At 41.2% G+C, this 21,501-nt stretch overlaps 1 protein-coding gene across 1 annotated transcript in view; it reads right to left on the reverse strand.

The window, feature by feature from the left end:
• The window catches only part of DGKI (diacylglycerol kinase iota), a 158,074-nt gene that overhangs the window by 105,965 nt on the left and 30,608 nt on the right, over positions 1–21,501 (reverse strand). The window contains exon 10 of the mRNA XM_042469134.1: positions 1,972–2,072. Within this exon, the coding sequence (XP_042325068.1) occupies positions 1,972–2,072 (101 nt within the window). The remainder of the gene's footprint in view (positions 1–1,971; positions 2,073–21,501) is intronic.

The following is a 21,501-nucleotide window of genomic DNA, read 5'->3' on the forward strand; positions in this document are numbered from 1 at the left end:
CCACCTTGATCAGGAAATATAAATAAACTCTATTATTATTATTATTATTATTATTATTAGCTCTTATATAAATATTGTACCATTCTGTAATTTGCAGAATTTAGTCATTCCTTAAACGCTAAAATTATAAAAGAGGAAAGAAAAAGTATCCATATATATATATATATATATAAAATAATGAGATAATAATCAGGCCGTCCTTTTCTAAGATGAGTATGGCATCATTTAATTACTCAAAAAAAGTTGCAGAAATGAGTTGTCTGTCTCCAGAGAGCCAAGATTAATCTTCTCTGAACAGTGCGTATGACAACTTCTTAGATGAAGCAGGGGGAAAAATTCAATTTTAGATGAGGCCAGTGATAGAATCAAATTGGTATTTCAAGCAAACAAGAAGAGCAGCATTTATTTACTCTGAATCTGGATGATCCAAGTTATTACACTGGTGTCAGAGTATTTGATGCTCCGTCATGAAGACATGTCTCAGGCAAAAATCTTAATAACTTTCCTGTAGTACAGCCAAAGTCATAATAATAAAAAGGCTCATTCTTAACCTGGTTTCTATGTTTTGATTTCTGTCATTTATTGTTTACTTAGGTGGGGAGGGGGATTAAAGAGGAATATTAGGAAGGTGTCATGCCCTTTGGTGAAGACCCAAAATATTTTGCTGCCTGAGGTAAATGATAAAAGGATCCGACATTTCTATTGAATATACAGAGTCTGTCTGGATTGCAAGTTTCTTCTCCTTTAAATGTTGGTGACAGGACAGTAACCTCCGCTGTTTGACAATTTGAAATGCTTGGATCTTTCCAGCTATTGTCCCTGCATAAGATAAACTGAAACTTTGCATTTCTGCTAGGGCTGTGATTCTTTGCTAATTTTTATCTCAAATGAAGCAACAAGTGATTTGAACAATTTTCTTATCACAGTTGAATTTACTGAAGACTATTTGCATTGCAGGATTTATTCTCCACAAACTTTGCATGTGCTATTTTGGTTCAAAAACAGCATTTTATGCACATGTACCAGTCTTTTAAAGAATACTTCCACACAGAGAAAAAAGAAAAAGAAGAAGACATGGTGTCTCTTGCAAAGTGACTCTTGTTAGCATCTTGCCCAAGGCTAAAACATGATGAACTATAGTATGTAGAGAGGTCTTCTGGTGCCTTTGAGACCGGATGAAAGAAAGAATTGGCAGCATGATCTTTCACAGACTTCAGTCTACTTCCTCAAATGCTTCAGAGGTAGACTGAAGTCTACGATAGCTCATGCTGCCAACTTCTTTCTTTCAGTTAGTCTTAAAGGTGCTACAACATCCCTCTACATACTGATTCTACAGACTAACATGGCTATATCTTCTCCATTTCTCATTTTTCAAAATTTGTTTGCACCAAACTGATTTTTTTCCCAGTTTTACATTTGGTTCAGAACAATATTCCCCCCCCCATTTTGCATAAAAATATACAAGGTGCTCCCCCCCATACATTTCTCCTAATCTATTCTGAAGCCATCAGTATGTAATTCTGCAAATGTATTTCATAAGTCATTTTTCCTGCGTAAGGGAAATTCTGTGTATGCTCGAGCCCCATTAAAGTCAATGGGGTTCGTGCTCACGGGAGCATGGCAGTGCAGCGGTGCATGCCATTACTCTTTCCAGGGCGTGGCACCACTTCTTCCAGTGCCATTTCCAGCGTATGATGGAAGCCACATAAGGCGCACTCACGTATGATGCAGGCGCACTGTATAATGCACTTTAAATGTTATTTTCACTATTCTATATCTTTTATTGGTACCTCCTTCTAATGTGCACTTTTTATATTGGACATTTCCATTGCAAAAATGTGTGGATTCCTTATCAAGGAGTTACTTATATACATATGGGGATAAGGAGTGGGATGAAAACACTTATACTAAATCACCTTTTTAAAAAGGAAGGGCAAGGGAGGGAAAGGGAAAGAAAGGAAAGAAACTTACAAGCTTCTCGGAGCTTTTCCTTGTCATAATGCAGTCCCTCATAATCTTGTAAACTAATTCTATTCACTCTGATTCGTAGGCGTTCTGGGATGGCATGGGGACTGCAAAAAAAGAGAAGAGATTTGTAAGAAAATAATTTCATGTCAAAGCTAGTACAGATACAGAAAATAGAATTTTATCTTCCTGGAATGAGCAGGAATGGGAGAGAAGGAACAGAACCCTTAGTATAACAATGCCCACATGCTGAGCTGCCCATCTTAAAATACAAGCTTTCTGCACACAGGGAAGTCAACTTTTGATTCATTGAGATTCTATCTTGTTAGAGACAACAGAGGTCTTAAAGCCCTTTTAGGGAAAGGTCAGAAATGGATGTTATGTTTTTATTACAGTTTTCAAAATGCTGCTGCTGATCCATTGAATCTTTAGCAAAGGATCTCTATGGTTGCCTTTGCCATTTAAGATGAAGCGAATGGCTACTAGTGTTGGGGCCTTTACAGTGGTAGTGCCACAGTTTCAAATGTTTCTCCCAGAGAAGTTCAGAGACATAGGAATGATCTGCCACAAGGTAGATGGTGTCATTAAGCATAACACATTAAGCACCAACCCTTGCAGAATGCATAGGCCTCTCTGAAGCAGCCCATAATTGAAAAAATCTGCTCTCCCTCAGGCTTGCAGAAGAGGGGCCAGGCCCAGAGACTTCAAACAAGGACCAATCTGCACTGCAGAAATAAATTGGTTTGACACTACAGTACTTTAACTGCTATGGCTCAATACTATGGCATTTTGGGAAGTACAATTCCCAAAATTCCATAGCATTCAGCCATGACAGTGAAAGTGGTGTGTCAAACCAGATTATTTCTGCAGTGTGGATGCAGGCCATAACTATCACCTATTATGTTGTCCTTCAGGTGCCAGACAACACTCTTTTTATTTCCCATGATTTAAAAATGCAACTGACCTGTTTTGTCTGTTTATATGTTGACTTTTAAAAATGGTATTCTTTTTGAAAACAATCTTGGGATCAATGTCCAAAGAAGCGTTACACCGATGCTTTTAGATAAATGCCACTGCTCCCTTTTGCCAGCCAGAAAACCAAGGAGCTTTATATGCACTAAACCAAACACAAATGAAACTCACTTCAACTTCATAACTTCCAAAAAAAGGTAATCCACTTCTGCAAGCATCTCTCAATGTTTTATCACCAGCAGTATAAGGATCTGAGGCTCATAAGAACATATGAAGTGCCATGCCAAAAACCATTTAGTCCAGCAATCTGTTCACACAATGACCAATCATTAACTTATGAAAAGTTCCCAGGGTTAGACTCCTTTTCAATTAGTGGTAACAATGAAATTATTTTGAAGGATTGGTATATGTAAATTTTGACTGAATTGTGCATTTATTTTGAATTTTAGATACAGCACCATGGACATGCATTTCAGGGAAAGAAGGAATGTCTATTTTAAAAAATGAATATAATTTTAATTCATTTTAATATTTTCAGGGGACAACCATACCACAGACAAACCTAGATACAGTCTATCCTACCCTACTAGAGTGGACTAGATATAAAACAGGATCCCTCCTACCTTAGTTAGGCAAAAGAGAATGAATCTGGATTTCTCGAGAAAGAATATGCCCCAAGTGAGGAGGATGTATTTCAGCAACTTGTAGCTTATGTGACAAGTGTCACCTGCTGAAATTCCTTCTTACACATCCTTAGCTTCTGCATCTAGTAACCACAGTTAGCCCTGTCATTAGGGAGAGTGAGGTAGTTCAAGCTTGCTAAAAATGCAACCCTATACACATCTATTTAGCCATTAATGCCAAGGAGTTCAATGAGAGTTACTCCCAGGTAATTGTGTATAGAATTTCAGCTGAAAGGTTAAATGTTTAATGTCCTAATTCTGGGTTCTGCTAGTTCTTTGCTTTTCCTTCTAACCTATTATTACATTGGTCTGTCATTTAAAGAAAGCGTCTGTGTGAAGATCCATGCATATGTCCATGTACTTTTCTCCTAATATACACATTTCCTTATTCTAATTTGCTTAATACAGTACCTGCATTTTTGTAAGCAACTTCCCTAACAGAATTATTTTATATATGCTTTTCATTAATATCATAATTGGTATGTTCTTTGTCCTAACATACACATTTCTACATGAATTTGTTAATCTGGGAAGTACATTACAAATTTCAGATAATTGCAAATACTAAAGCATGACAACATTTTAGTTTCTGTATGCATTTAGGAAATGCAAATTAGGTAGGTTTGCAATACATTGTGAACCAAACTATGTTTCTCTTGTTTCCTACTTCTGAATAGACATACATACAATTGCAGTGAAACTAATTTTTAGACTAAGGGCCGCTAAAGACCAGTACAATACAGTGGCTTCACAGTGACGTGGGGCTGTGGTGTTCAGACAGCACTCAATGCCATTGGGAAGCTACACGGCTGACCGCACATGTGCCTGCTTCACAGCACTGCAGCAGCACAGCATTTATATGCAGCACACCTCTGCAACAATGGAAAGCCCTGGCAGGGCAGCAAAAGCCACCGCAAAAAAAGGGGGCAGCAATTTGCCATTTCTTTTTTGCGGTGGCAAAATGCTGGAGTGGGGCCACGACATGCAGTTGCCACAGCACCTACCCGACTGTTTCAGGGGAGGCATCATGCTGCCCCTTTGGGGTGGTCTGTTTTGCCCCTTAGTCTACTCAGACATTTAACTTTAAAAAAAATTAGCCCCAAGTAAATTATTATATCAGTATGTTTGAACTCAAACCAAAGTCACACTTTTAAATCCAATGCATCACATTTCACTGACCTTCTTCCACTAAATTCTATTGAGAAGGCAATTAGCAAATATTTTCAAGGGAGTTTATTTTATACCTTGGGCTGATTGCTATAAACAGATCTGTCATCTCTGGACAGATTTCATTTTTTAAAAAAGTCTTAAAGAACTAGAGAATGAACTCCCTGTTAAAGCAGCACCTTAAGGCAGAGACTGTCTCAGCTTAGAAAGGAAAAGAAGGATGAAACCTAACAACAGGTTAAGACTATGAGCAGGGGGAAGTATGTTATCATTCCAGGTCTTACGAGGAAGATAACATATTCTAAGGTTCAGACAATGCAGTACAATTTTAAAGAATTATTAATAACATATTCCCAAATGAGAAAATAATACTTCCTCCCACCATACTCCAGACAGACAATAAATCACCAGTTGTAAATAGCAATAGCTGTGTTGTCCAGATATCCTCTGACGTCAAAAGCTCTGTACATCCAAGGCAAGCTGTCATGATTTGTCTAGAGACACAGCTACACACATAACTTCCATACAGCTTCAGGGGACAGCTGTCTGCCTCAACTGGCATTTGGACATCTCTTCTTATTCAGTAAAACTACCTGCTGTGTTTGTAGGTAGACTTAGGGACTAAGAACACAGGGGATGGAAGAGAGAGCAGCAGATGAATAACAGCATGTCCTGTGCAAGCTAGCTTGTCCTATTTCTTGACACAGTGTGTATTTATTTAACATTCAAAAAGCATTTGACTGAGAAATAAAGATCAATACAGGGAGGTGGTATCATTGCTTTCTAAAGTTTGAAATAAAATAAGAGATGGTGAAATTAAATATTGACCTAGCTTTTTAAAGTTTTATGGATTGCTTTTTCATTTTCTTTATGATGACCTATGGTTGCTGCTTTTGCTATTTATTATATGATTTGATGCTTTCTTGTCATTAGATTGTACTCCCCCCCCCAAAAAAACCCCATAACTACCCTACCTCTGCATTTTTAAATCAAAGGCTGTCAGCTTAAATGGAACCACATACATACATACATTTATAGCAAGAAGCAGATAACCGAGCAGTTCATGTCAAAGAAGATGAGCATTTTATTGAATGGTCTGTGGCTAAGGAGAGAGAACAAATTCAAGCAACATTTTGGTGAAAAATCTAAGATTGACAGTTTTGAAAATTAACAGGCAAAGAAGAAAGCAAAAAAAGGGCAGCATCACCCAGTGTTGCACAAATAGTGTCTCTCCTTCTTTTTGAATAGGGACCCTGTTGCTGCTAAGTAAGGAATGTGGAATAAAGTTGACAAAACAGATAACTTTTTTTTCTTTTTTAGCTCTTTTGCCAATGCTGAAGTCACCCAGATTGCCCATAATTATTTTAGTTCAAGAGAAAAAAAACAAAACATGCAGACTCTCTCAAGCACAAATCCAAATTTAAGCTTAGTATTTGGAGGGGCCAGAGAGAGAAGACTTAAATAATAATAAAGAAATAAAGTATTTGGAGAGCATACAACACATTAATACTTGAGTCACTTTGTTTGATGAAAATTTGTGGGGTCATCCAAAGATTTTGAAATTATATCTTTTGGACAGGTGTAGTTTACCAACATGAGGAGAAGCACATCATAGGTCCCAGCAAATATGGATGACATGGGTCTCTAGAAAGACTTGCTTGTATCACAGCTCCTTCACTCCTCTGTCTCCTGTTCCATTCCCATCAAAGTGAAGTACTGTATATCCACATGGCCCTGGGATTTGCTCTACCTACAGGGTAGGGAACAAGTGTGGCATCAATACTCTACTAGTAACATCTGAATCAGATCAGACTTGGATCAGGAACAGATGTTAGCTGTTGCACCCTTCACCTGCCCAAGCAGTCTAGCCTGGAAATGCTTGCTGGTGGGGGGAGCACTGTCTGAGGGTACATCTACACCACACAAATAGTGCAAATTGACACCACTTTAACTGACATTGCTTCAGCCTACAGAATCCTGAGATTTGTAGTTTTCTGAGGCAACTGCACTCTTTGAAAGAGAAAGCTCAAGATCTTGTAAAACTACAAATTCCATGATTCCTTAGGATGGAGCTGCAGCACTTGAAGTGATATCAAGCTGCATTATTTCTACAGTGTAGATGCACCCTTACAAATATTCTCAGCTTCTCTTGGGGGATGAGGTTGGTTGTTTTCTTCACTCTGGGTTTGTCCCAGCTGAATGACCCCACATCTGGCTTTCCCTTCTGCCCTGTAGTGCTGCCCTCCAACTTTCTGAACGCCTCCTCTGCTCATAGTTCCATCAGGGATTCATATCCTCCTATCTTCCACCTACATTTCTGCTGTTCTTTTATTTTATTTTTCTCAGCTGTCAGTGCTGGTGGGATACCTGAAACCTCCAACATCTGGCAATGCCATGTCCCACTTCACAGCAGCAACTATTGCTGTTTATACTTCTCCCAGCCAACACCTCTATAAGCAACCCTGCTCTGCTGTCATATAAGGAGATTTTGATGCACAACCTAACTGCATCATTACTCCCAGGCACCACTGCAGCCAATCACCTTACAGCAATTCCAGTGATTTTTGCATCAGTTAAGTCATGCCATTCCTCTGTCAATATATTTCCATTTTATCTCCATTAACTGTATGCAAATCCTTTTGTAGAATGTGATCTTTTTTTCTGCCCCACTTTTGATTACTTATAGATTTGGTCTTACTGTTTGAATAACAAAATCTGAGAATCTGGTCTTATTGGTTTGAACACCAGGATAAAGACATCAACAATTACTAAACAGCTGGACAAAGGTGAGAAGGGAGGAGGGGGAAAGTTGCCCATTTTCTGTAAGTAAACCACTCCACAAATTAACGTAATGCACAAGTAATTTCAAGACAGTGGCTACAAGGTGCAGACTAGCTTTGAATGGGCAATTATGCTCTATCCAAAGCATCAAAGGCTCCACCCCCCCCCCTAACTAAATAGATCCTAGTCCACATAGAGTTTCATTGGCGAGGGACAGACTGCCCTAATTTCCTCCAGAGGGAAGCCGCAGCTGCCAAACCACACAGCTTCCCTATGGAGGAAAAAGAACCCGGAAAAACTGGGTACTTTTTGACCCGCGAGGGTGGTGTAACGAGTGCACCACTGGCACACTCATCACGTAAGCGCTGCACGACAATGTGAGGATGCCACATGGTGCTTACATAACAATGGCATGCCCATGTACACAGGGTGCCTCCATTGTTATGGCGCCATGCCTTTTTAGGGTTAGGGACCGTGTGGTTGCCACGCAGTCCCTAACCCTAAAATCGATGCCAGCATGGCGCTTCATGCTCATTATTAACTAATCTGAGAGGTGGAAATCTGACTTCTATACAATTGAAGTGCCTTCTTTATTTTTTGATAGTACTATTGTTTCAACAAGCCTGTAACTAACAATTCATATTGTTAGTGTTCCAGTCAGCTGTGCCATTCTCCATGACATTTCATTATAACATCATCATCTCCAGGTTTTGCTCCAGTGTCAGTCCATGGCCACTGAGTTTATTCAGTCCTTACCAAGCTGCTTTGATATTCCACCCAACTTTATTTTCCCTGCCCTTCCCAATTTTGTGTAGTTCTGCGAGCCTTAAGGTGGCCCTTAAGCATGTAGATACTTTTCTCTTGTGAGGAGATGATGCCATGTCTGGCAAATGTGGCTGGTCTGGAGCCACACAGATGGCCCTATGTACCCTAAAATGAAAATTATGAAACCAAACATGGCCAGACATCCGCTTCTGATTTTGAAAATGGGTATTTTATTTAATGTTAAACAGTGTGTGGTGATTCTGAATCTGATTGGAAAGATGAGCTAGGTCAAACAAGCCTGAAAGAGTTGAAGACCACTAAAAACGACCAGGGCTGTACTTTGCCCACTTTGGCCTAGTGATCATGGACGCTAACTCCGGGGTATTGGTAATTAAAGAGTAAGGCAAACAATGTTATCAAAAACATTTCCTATGTCTTCTTCCTGTACCTATAGGCTTCCTGTAGAAGAAACACAACCTGAGACCAGAAAAAATGTAATCCATTTACTTCAACAAAAGAATATTACAGCTAAGTATTTGTCTCTCAATTTCTGCTCTATTGCTTCCAAAGAAACATGTATATAGCAAAAACGATGCTCATTTAGGCAGTACTAATGATATTGAACACTGCAGGAATTCCAACCTGCATGCCAAGAACTGTGCAAAATGGTTGAATTTTCAGAGTATGGGAATGATCAATCTTCAGCTGCTTGTTCCCTTTCCTCAATAACGTCTGCCCAGATGCAAGTTTTCAGGCCATCAGCACTGGAAACTGATGAGCAGACTGAAACTTTGGCACATAATGAGTTTGTATGTGAGCAAAGTTGATACTCTAAAAATTCTCCCTAAGCGTGTTTTTCTCCATGCTGTACACTTTTCATTTATTTATCTAAGTCCATGTTAGAGAATTAGGACTGGGAGAGAACTCAGTAGAATCTACTGCATTACCACTTGATGATGAGTTAGTTTTAAGATTAATTGTATTATTTTTATTGATGTATTTTATATGTATATTATTATTATTATTATTATTATTATTATTATTATTATTAACCTTTCTTTATAAAGCGCTGTAAATTTACACAGCGCTGTACATACAATCTTTTTAATTAGACGGTTCACTGCCCTCAGGCTTACAATCTAAAAAGACATGACATAAAAGGAGAAGGGAAAGGTGGTGGAGCTAGTAGACTAATACATATAAAGTACATAGCAATACAGGAAATGGTTTGATAAAACAGGCATCAAAAGAAGATCAAATAGCAAGCGACAATTATGCAATGCCTGGGAATGCTTCTCTGAACAGGATGGTCTTCAACTCTGTTTTGAAGCTGGTTAAAGAAGTGATGGCCCTTGCTCGCGGGGGAAGAAGGTTCCAGGAGTGAGGGGCAGCAAGTGAAAAGGGGCGAATCCGAAATGGGGCAGAGGAAATCCTGGGCTGGGACAGCAGACCTTGACTACCAGAATGGAGGGCCCTGGTGGGAAGGTGAGGAGAAAGAAGGTCTGATAAGTAAGGAGGGGCCAGCCCATGGAGGGCTTTAAACGTCGACAGCAGGAGCTTGTACTGAATACGGAAAGAGACGGGGAGCCAGTGAAGGGATGCCAACACAGGAGAGATGTGGTCAGAGCGGTGGGCGAATGTGATGTATGGTTTTTAACAGACTGTAATCCCACCTCGATCCATCTGGGAGAGGCGGGAAAATATAAATTATTATTATTATTATTATTATTATTATTATTATTATTATTATATCCCTCAATGATGCAGTAAATCTGTTACTGTGGCATCCCTGATAAGTAGCCAACTAGTCTCTGCCTCAGCAGTCCATAGCCTGTTGAGGCACTGTCAAATAGTTTATATCATCATAAAAATTCTCTTAAATATTTAGTCAAATTTCATTAGTACTACAGTACAGAGTCTACGTGGGGATGTCTTCAAAAGAATTATTTCACCTGATCCAAAATGTTGCAGCAAGACTAATAACAAGCACTGCTTTCAATCATCGTTTGTTATAACACCTTCACTGGCCACTGGTCTGTTTTCAACCACAATTCAAAATGCTGATTATGACCTATAAAGCCCTGCATAATTTTATAGGTCACAAATATAGGTCACAAGGTATCACAAATACTACATTCTGCCATATAGCCCCTTACAAACATTGAGGTCCTGCCACCCTCCAAGGTGCATCTGTTGAAAACAAAAGAAGGTCATGGTGATGGCTCCCAAGCAGTGAAATGCTGGCTCCTTCTTTTTTTGCCACCAAAAAAAAAGGTCTTTCTGTTTAAGTATTCTTCCAAAACTTCACTAGCTGTCAGCAGTACAACAGTTGGGTACCACATTTATTATTTTTTTAATGTATGTGCTTTAAACTGAAAGTAATTCAATTATGTTTTAATAGTTTAACTTCTTAAAACCTGGCTTGATAATGTAACCTAGGGGATCAACAGACAGGCAGCTCAATGCCACCCCTTCGAGCCCCATAAGCAGGCCGTGGCAACCACATGGCACAGCCTGCGCAAGGAACAAAAATAAACCCCCAAAAGGGGCTTTTGTGCCATAAAACCACCATGGCGCAGTGTTATGATGCCTCTTATGCACAGTGCTGTTTGGGTGCTGCGCATGAGGGACAGCATCATGGCATGCCCTGTGTAAATGGGCATGCGCCAAGATGGTACCCCAGGGGAGGAAGAAGGGCTTTGAACATGTAAACGCTCAGTCCTTCTTCACCCCTAGGATGCAGTCAGGCCACCACTAAGTGCTGGTCTGTACTACCTGTTACTGTGTTTTATTTGTAATTGTTCTTAAATCATCTTGTAGGCTGCTCAAGAGTTTCAGTTATGGAATAAAGGTGAGATAAAATAATATCTTTTTTGCAATTTAAAATTATTGGTTCGAGTCCTAGCCCACAAGCAGGCAACAAGAGGAGGGCCACAGAGTTTAATATTTGTCTAAGTGTTGCTAAACATCTTTTTAAATTGTCTGAAATAGAGAGAATGCTCATAAAATATGCAATTAACATCAGATTGGAAGGAGTAACTAATGTCTAGGTGAAAGTGCTGAAGATAATCTTGACCAGATAGGAAAGAGGATCAATTCAAAACGATTCTGAATGAAGACAAATGTAACAGTTTTCATTTAGACTGAAAAAAACGAGATACAAAAATATAAGATTGGTGATAACCTAGCTGGAAAACATTATGTTAGTCAACTGCAAATTAAAATATATACCAGGTAAAAGCCAAGTTAAATATAAACAGCCATATAAGCATCCAACATAAACAGCCTCCAGTTCTGGGGAACCAGCAGAGAAAGCGGTGCTTTTTGCAGAGGCTAATCTAATAATAATAATAATAATAATAATAATAATAATAATAATACTGTTTTTTTCTAGCCCGCTTTTCCAAAGATCAAAGCGGGTTACAACATGGATACATCAAACCGTATACAATATAAAACATACCAAGTTAAAAACATCATAAAAACATTCCAATAAAACATTTACAATTTCCAAAAATAAAACCAGAGAAACAAACTAGCTGAATAGCAACTGTATAACGGGGGAGAAAACAGATGTCAAGACACATGGGGGAAAGCTTGTTGAAAGAGATAGGTCTTAAGTTCCTTCCTGAACTGGTCAAGGGAGGTGACAGAGCGGAGGTTGTCGGGAAGGGAGTTCCAGGTCTGCGGGGCCGAGAAAGAAAATGCCCTTTGAGAAGACAAGATATATCTCGTCTTGGGAACCCTTAGCAATTGCTTCCCGGCCGATCTAAGAGTGTGGGGCGGATTATATGGGGAGAGGCGGTCCTCCAAGTACCCTGGGCCCAAACCATTTAGGGCTTTATAGGTAATAACCAACACCTTGTATTGCGCCCGGAAGCGAATGGGCAGCCAATGTAGATCTTGCAAAATAGGTGTTATATGGCTGGTTCTGGAGCTACCAGTGACCAGCCTTGCTGCCATATTCTGCACTAATTGAAGCTTCCGGGTTTGGTACAAGGGTTGCCTCATGTAGAGCGCATTACAGAAATCCAAACGAGAGGTCACCAGAGCATGTACCACTGTTTCAAGGTCCCCCCAGCCAAGGTAGGGTCGCAGCTGGCGTATCAGCCGAAGCTGATAACAAGTGCTCCTGACCGTCGCATCCACCTGAGATGTAAGGTGGAGCGACGAGTCCAGAAGCACCCCCAGACTGCGAACTGAGTCCTTCAAGGGGAGCGTGACCCCATTCAGGACAGGTGGACAAATATCCTTTCCCGGACCAGGAGAACCTATCACGAGTACTTCCGTTTTCTCTGGATTCAAACTGAGTCTGTTTTCCCTCATCCAGCCCATTACTGACTCCAGACAGGCATTGAGAGGAGAGATGCCATCCCTAGTCACTGCATCAGTCGGAGACACAGAGAAACATATTTGAAACACCGCGCCCCGTGTCTCCGGATGATCTCTCCCAGCGGTTTCATGTAAATGTTAAATAGCATGGGGGACAGAATGGCTCCTTGAGGGACACCAGATGTAAGTGCCCTCTTATCGGAGCAAACGTCCCTCAGCTGCACCATCTGGAATCTACCCGAGAGGTAGGAACGGAACCACTGGAGCGCAGTGCCCCCAATACCTAACTCCCCCAGGCGTTCCAGAAGGATACCATGGTCAATGGTATCGAAAGCCACTGAGATGTCCAAAAGCACTAACAGGGACATGCTCCCCCTGTCCATGCCCAGACGGAGATCATCGACTAAGGTGACCATGGCGGTCTCAACTCCATAGCCCACCCGGAAGCCAGTTTGAAATGGGTCTAGAAAATCCATATCATCCAAGATCGATTGTAGCTGGAAAGCGACTGCCCTCTCGATCACCTTCCCTAAAACAGGCAGCAGCGAAACAAGCCGATAATTATTCCAAATCAGGGGGTCTAGGGAGGGCTTTTATAGCAATGGTTTTACAACGGCCGATTTTACCCTTCCCTGAAGGATGAATTAATTATACGGCGTACCATCGAGGTTACAGCCGTTCCCCCCTGAGCTGCCAGCCATGAAGGACAGAGATCGAGAGAGCATGTCGTCTTCCTAACGCTTCGAAGGATCTTGTCCACTTCCTCGGTATTGACAGACTCAAAATGATCCAGTTTAACAGAGTCCGCGGAAGCTCTGGACGCCTCTACTCTAGCTTCTGAAGAAATACTGGCGTCGAGATCAGCCCTTATCCGAGAGATTTTATCTGCGAAGAACTTGTTAAACTCGTCACAGCAGGCTTTGGATGGCACCAAAATAGGGTTCGGGGGGGGAGGCAGTTGGGTAAGCTCCCTCACTACCCTGAACAGCTCTGCCAGACACGACTCCGCGGACACAATACGTGCAGCATAGAACGAATGCTTTGCTGCACTTATTGCCACTCCATAGGCCTTCAAAAGAGAGTCTAGGAGTGCCTTGTCGGCTAAGTCCTGATGTCTTCACCAGTTGTGCTCTAGTTGTTGCACAGCCCGCTTCCTTTCCCCAAGGTCTTCCGTGTACCAGGGTTGTTTTTTGGAAGCAGGCCGGAAAGGACGCTTGGGAGCGATGCTGTGTATAGCCCTGGAGAGATCTGTATCCCAGGTGTTAGTCAGGGCATCAACAGAATCGCCGTCAGTTCCAACCATATACCCCTCTAGGGCTTCTTGGAACCTTCTGGTTCCATCAGCCTTTGAGGTTGGACCATCCTAATCAGTCCACCACCCCCGGGAGGGACATGGGTAGATGCCTTGAATCTAGTCTCGACCAGAAAATGGTGCTTCCATGACAGGGCAGAGACACTAGTTACCTCTGCCCACGGACTCTCCATGTCCGTATAAAAGAGTGCATCAAGTGTTTTATCGGTGGAATGTGTAGGCCCTGAGACCAATTGAGACAGGCCCATGGCAGTCATGGTAGCCATGAACTCCCGAACCGCACCAGTTGGACCTTGGCTGGCCTCAAAGGGGATGTTGAGGTCCCCCAGGACAAGAAGCCTAGGGGACTCCAGCACCAGCTCCGAGACCAGCTGTGTCAGCTCGGCCAGGGAGTCTGTTAGCGCACAGGGTGGCCGGTAGACCAACAGAATCCCCAGACTTTCTCTGGCCTTCAGGGTCAGGTAAATACATTCGATATAGTCAGTTTGTCGGACATGGTTCCTGGTCAAGGAAAAGGTGTTCTTATGGATCAAGGCAACACCACCACCCCCCGCCCACCTAACCTGGTCTGGTCCTTAACTGAGTACCCGGCTGGTAGGGCCTGTGCCCACACTGCTTCACTCTCAGGCCCAAGCCAGGTCTCAGTAATGCAAGCCTAGAGTGTGGTGAGACTCTTTCTTTCTTTCAGCTCTTATCCTCAATGAGATCGTATATAATGTGGGACTTATTCCTTACAGACCTGGCATTGCACAGGAGCAGCGACAGGGTTTGTGGTACAGTTGGTGACCCTCAGATCTCTTTGGCTAGGAGAGTGGATGGAAGGAGAGATAGATATTACGCATCGATCTCGCCTTCCTTTCTGATATGACTCCATTCTCCTACCGCTGTATCTCCCCCTGCCCCACACTACTCCGATAGGTGCTCCGCTTAGCCCCGTCACTTCACCAAGCTGAACACACCCCATGTCCATGCAAACTCCCCACAACAGTGCAACAATGCAGCAGAAGAGGTTGACTACCATACAGGTCATTCCTCTGCTGCAGAACAAAGCTAGCAGGAACCCACCCCTGTCCCTTCAAAGGCACTGCGCTGAGATGGTATCAGCCGGCGGTGTCCTTTGGCTCGGTGAGCAGCTGCGCAGTTCTTACACCCAAAAAGTCCAAAGGGGCCGCTCCGGCAGCAGCAAACAACACAGCAGCAGTCCTTGGGAGCCTCTGTTGGGGGGGGGGGGTGAGACAAGGAGGACACCAGCAAGCCGGCTATATAGTGTCCCTCTACCACAGACACACCCCTCCCCACCTTCCCCCAGGTGTTCCTGGGCTTCCCTCGGTGCAAACTGCGGCGCTGAGATGGTATAAGCTGGCGGCGTCCTTTGGCTCGGTGCACAGCTGCACAGTTCTTACACCCAAAAAGTCCAAAGGGGCCGCTCCGGTGGCAGCAAACAACACAGCAGCAGTCCTTGGGAACCTCTGTTGGGGAGAGATCCTTGTGATCACTTGTGAGGAGATCCTAACTCTCATTGATCTATCATAACCAGATGGGTATTCATCTGGAAGTAGTCATTCCATGATATAATATGTAGGCTTGAAATAAACTGGACATGGCTAGAAAAAGAGTGATGACTATTCTATTAAAACATATAAACAGTTTATTAAAACAAGAAAACAAGAACATCTGTTGAAATCCATCAGTCAGTGAGAAATTTGCCTAGAACAAATGTACAACCCATCTAAAAAGAACAGCCACATACAGAGCTCATTACAATAGATCAACTTCAGGATTGCCAAAGTTTGAACGGCATTGCTCAGATTACTGTCTTACACTAGCAGACAAAGCTAAAATAGACGAAAAGCCTTGTACGCCACAGGACAAACCTATCTGGGTCTACAGAAACATTGCTATGTTACCCCCTCCCAACTACAGCTGTGCCCCTTTTGGAGGGAAATACTGCACTTCTAAGCTGATTTTGCCTCAGCAAATAATATCACTACGTTCGCCTATAGCAATCTCTTTCTTAGCAGTCACTGCTTCCTAGCTAGGTTTTCATGCCAGTAGGAAATGAAGATGAAGCAGCTTAACCCTACCTTGCCTTTTAAATGTGGAAGTCCTTCATGCACTTAATATGCCCTGTTCAGGTCAGGCTTTGCACTTGCAAGGAAAAGTAGACTACAGTAACTGCCTTAGTGTATAAAGACAACTGAATAGTTGGGAGATTAGAAGCACATCCAGTAAGCCCAAGTCAAGGCAAATAATCATAGAATATGACTTCCTCAACCTCAGAAGAAATGACCTTGTTAGATAGAGAACAGCCCTTCTGAGACCTTATAAGTGCTTGCCACAGAGCTTCTTGAGTAGTTCTTCAGAAAAATACTTCTGTGGATGTCTGTATTATATGTTTCAACTGTAATATTTACTGTTGTTTTGTCTTGAATGTTTTTTTTAAATCAATTTTTAAAAAAAGAAAAGAAGAAAAGAAAAATATATCTGTGCCCCTCTAGGGAATGTATGTTCTGAAGCCAATGGCTGCTATGATCGAGTGGTTATTGGTAGATGGAGTTGCCCTGAATCTATTTAATGTGAGGAGTCTAATAAGCCAATAGTCTCTTGAGTATGTGACTACAACACTTCAAGAAATGTTCCATGCTTGTCAACTTGTTTATCTTGCTGAGAATGAAAGTAAGGAACTGCATAGTGTTGTTCTGGTATACCAGTACAATTCTACACCAAAAAAGTCATTTAAGCTAAATGATGCCATTTTTAAAAAATGCAAGGCTAAGGGAATGAACCGAAGGCTACTGCAATATATGCATCCATTTTGGACCCCATTACAGTCCTACACCAGGCTCCAAAGAGAAAATAGTTACAGCTTGCCTGAAATGAACATCTTGTAACTATGCATTCTGTACCTGCAAGGCAAGGAGGCCTCCTTGCATGAATGATATCTTCTTGCTCTATTCTGTCTATTTAGAATAAATACCTTTCTTTAAAAGTATCTGCTGTCTCTGCTCCTGTACATGTGCCTTAGCTCGGTTACTGGTTGCTTTGGTTAGCAAGGAAATGAAACTAGAAGTCCTTAGCAAGTCCCAGTGTGTGCTAAGGGGAGTTCATTGGAGATTCACTGTGTGGTGGCAGCTTGACTAGAAGATCTCAAGGGGTCTCATTCAGCTCAGCAGGGAGCGGGAATAGAGACCCAGGAGACTCTAGGGGAAAATTAAGGGATCCCCTGGGGCTAAGGGCCAAGAACAAGGTGGCTGTGTGGCTGCTTAGACCCCAGGGATCATCACACTTATTCAAGCTTGGAAAAGTTACATTTTTGGATTACAATTTCCCAGTTGCCTGTGAAGGCACCGCCACAATAAAACGCAAAGCCGCATGTGGAGGAACGGCCACAACTTTATTAACGCAAGCATCAGCAAAAAGGTAGGGTTGGCCAAAAGTATGAGTTCTGGATCATCTTACAACCCGCCGTTGTAGGATAAATGGCATGTCATATAAAGCAAGGCATTGGGATGAGCTAGGGGCTAGATTACCGCCCTCTCGTATCCATGCAACCCGCAGATTGCATTTAACTAAAGCCCCTAGTCACTGAGAAGCGGTGTCACGTTATGGCCCCCACAATGACCACAACATATGCCCTCATCGCTCCCGTGTCCCATAGGGACTCCCGATACGGTGCTATGCAATCTTATAGACCATGCCTACAAGATCCAGAACCTCTGCTGCCGCCCCAAAAGTTGTGACAGCAAACCACGCACCCTAGGGAGGGCGGGTGGGAAAGCCAAGAAGAAATGGTGCCAAGAAGCCTTTTATAGACCTTTTCCAAAGGTGGGGGCCGAGAGAGGAGTCGCCCCGCCCCCAGGAGCAGCCAGCCAATCGGCTGCCCTGGAGGACCGAGGTGACCATAGAGAGGGACTATCTGCCTCCTAGAGTGTCGCTCAGGAGGCGGAAGTCCCTCCCATTCCCCCCTCGGGCGGCCAATCAGAGGCCAGCGCACCCCAACAATGCATGCTGGGGAGCGCCAGACCTCTGTGGTGCCTGGCCCCGGCGGCAACGCCACCTGCCCGGGGAGTCAGGTGTCAGCCTTTGCCATGTTGACTGGAGGTGGTTCCAAGGGTTGTAACCCTCAAAAAGTAGCTTTTGCAAGCACTAGCTGTTTAATTATAGAGACCTGCCAGGAAAAACTCATAACATTTGATTTTGGCTATGCTGCAGTGACAGGCAAAAAGAAAATGAGAGCATCCATGCCAGCAATTGAACTCACAGCACTGATCTGACATCCCAAAAAATAAAAATAAAAATAAATCTATCACCATAACAGGTTAAGCTCGAAAAGAACTTTTAATTAAAACACACCCTTATTTTCCTTCCAATTATTTACAAGTCCTGTGAACCATATCTTATCCTCTGTGCCTGTTCATGAAAATACAGGGAAAGAATCCACTCACAGATTTCTGACAGATTTAAAAATAAATTGGGGGGGGAGGGGGTTAGACCCATACAACACACTGTTGAATTTATAACATCACTAATATGATTCAGTGAAAAATCTGTCAACTTTTTTTTAAAATCTCCCCAAAATTAAACTTCAGAAAATATGAACCCCCCTTGGGGCATGTTTACTGTGACAGATTAATGAATTACCTATCTCCTGAAGAAGAAATAAACATTCAAAACTAATTAAATGCCATGCCTTTAGAACAATAGGGAGAAGGGAAACAGCAGACACAAAAGAAAAATAATTAACCTTGCTACTGAGATTTCGTACTCAGAGCTTGGAAGTGATACACATTAAAAGTGAGGCTTTGACAACACTTTACTCATTCAGGACATAAATGAGATGCCATTATGAAACAGAAAAGAAGAGAGGTGTTTGGCACCCTGTGGACGGCAGATTTATTGTGTTGTAAACTTTCAAGAACTGGTGCCTACTTCATCAGATGCATGGAGTGCATTCTACAGAGATAAGGGGGAGAGACAGACAGAGACAGAAACTAGGTAGTAAAACTCCATAAAGCAAATGCAAGATACATAGTCAATATCTATGCAAATGTCCAGTATGTATATTCTAATCATATATGATCATTCACAGAACCAATAAATGTCAGCAAAATGACCTGCAGATTTTGCTATGATTATTTATCACGTCTAGTTGGAAATAAAGCTTCAGTTTTGATCAAGTCCTTAACAACAGAATCATAACTATTGATAAAGTCTGAAGGATAAGTTTTCTGCATCAAAAACAGCAAAGAGTTGGGGAGGGGATTTAAGGTGTTACAGGACTCTTTATCATTTTTGATAAATTCTAGTTTGAATATGTCACACATAAGTACTCCTTTTGAACTTGTTTTGTCAAAGAGTTCTTCCATGCTTGTTGAAGAATGTTAGCAGATTGCCAACAATTTCTGCAATCTATATAAGACAAAAAATTGGTCCCTAAAAAGATAATACATGTTCACACAAAAATCTGCCATTAAAAATGGCAGCAGAGAGAAAACCAAACTTAATAAATAAATCTCAGTCTCCCAAGATATTGCTGAGCTGAAAGTCACCATTCTTTAAGAAACAAATGGAGGAATTTAAAGGGGATGCAAAGCATAAAACAACATTATATTTTTAAAGGAGTTTTTTTAAAAAAAAACTCCTTAAGAACCAGTGCTACTGAAAAATCTATCCCCATAGTCCATTGCACCAACTAGTCTAACAACAAACTCTCATGATAGTGTACAGCATTTAAATATTACAATGAAACCGTAATAAAAGAGGAAAATAAATTTTAAAAAAAATTACCAATTCATAGGTATGTGATTTAATGGAGAAAAACTACAAACAGTTTGTTATTACCACCAAGCAGTGGTGCTATACCGGTTGAGTTCTGCCTTATCCAAAATGCTTGGGTCCAGAAGTATTTTGGATTTGAGGTGTTGTTTTTTTCCAGATTTTGGAATATTTGCATCTACATAATGAGATATTTAGGAGATATAGATGAGATTCATTTATGTTTCACATCCACATTATATACATAGGTAAATACTGTATAGGTAATTTTATACACAATATTTTAAAATAATTTTGTGCATGAAATGAAGTTTGTGTACACTGACCCATCGGAAAGAAAAGATGTCACTCTCATGTGGCCAATTTTGGATTTTGGGGTATATTAGATTTCAGAAATCCAGATAAAGAAGACTCAACTTGTACTTTATTTTGTAATGGAATTCTTTATAGTCTATAATTTTAAAACCATCAGTAGCCATATGAAAAATCCTTTCAAAACAAACAAAATGTTTTTATCAGTTTTATCTAATCACTCATGAGTCTTACCTGAATTGGCTAAACAGAACTTGGTACATATATTTTCAGAGAGGGGCCACCCACAGCTACATACTCTCTTCTCCTTATCTCCTCCAACTTGTATTTTGGAGAGTTGGGACATTCATATGAATTATTAATATTGGCTACTTCAGAAATTAGAGGTAAAATTCCCTTTCTTGTGTCATCCCTTTGAAAGGTAAACCACATTAAAATCTCCAATTTCCAGAGCACTCTATAGGACCAGATAAAACCCATTATTGTTCCCTGCATGGAATGTAAATAGAAGAAAACAAGTATCTAATCACTGAATTATTATGAAACAATTAACAGCTTGGACTAACATACAATTTTTTGTGAATGCAGAAAAACTCTTTATGTCTGGTCAGCAATAAAGTATAGGATTGTTTTTGTCTTTTATCAGCTAAAACTTTGCAAAAATCAGTGCATAAGCATTCAGTCCATAGGTAAGTAATTTTATACAATATGTATGTTTTTGTGCCAACTTGAAATGGCAGTGTAATTTCAGATTCAGTCATGACAATTAATGATACAGAACACTGGCCAACAATTTATAGCCTTCACTGTCCAAAATTTGAGGCTAATTTCATAAGTGGACTTTTGACATTTGAAGGTTATCTACTCCTCCTCAGAACAGAGTCTGCCATATTGTTCCAACAGGATTTCCGAAACAACACACATTGCCAAGCTAAAGAAGAGCATTTGAATCTCTAAGCAAAAAGCATCTCAAATCCAATTTCCATAGTGCCCCTTGGGTTTGTATTTTAATTTATTAGACACACTAATTGTCAGTCATTGTGCAGCTGCCTGATTAATCTGTTCTTTTCAGATCTAGAGATACAGAATATCTTTGGCTAACAAATTAGATTAGGTCCCTTTGCAAAAACAAAAACAAAAATAATCTCTGTCTTAATGCATTGACCCAACATCTAAAATTAATTTGGATGTTGAAATGTTCAAGAATCCAGATCTTTAAGAAACCAAGGAGGGAGGTCAAGTGGCTCAGAAATCAGTTCCATTTTGACATTTTTGCAAGCAAATTTCAACTGGGAGCAAAAATCCTTCTGGGGGAAGAACGACAGAGCTCCAGTCACAAAGTGACCAAACACAGTAATGCTGTGTTACCATATATTCATGTCAGTGACATAAAACACATTTGCAATCTAAACATGGGTATAAAACTATAAGTTTGGT

Source organism: Sceloporus undulatus, chromosome 5 (assembly GCF_019175285.1).
Source record: "Sceloporus undulatus isolate JIND9_A2432 ecotype Alabama chromosome 5, SceUnd_v1.1, whole genome shotgun sequence".
Taxonomy (NCBI): Eukaryota; Metazoa; Chordata; class Lepidosauria; order Squamata; family Phrynosomatidae; genus Sceloporus; species Sceloporus undulatus.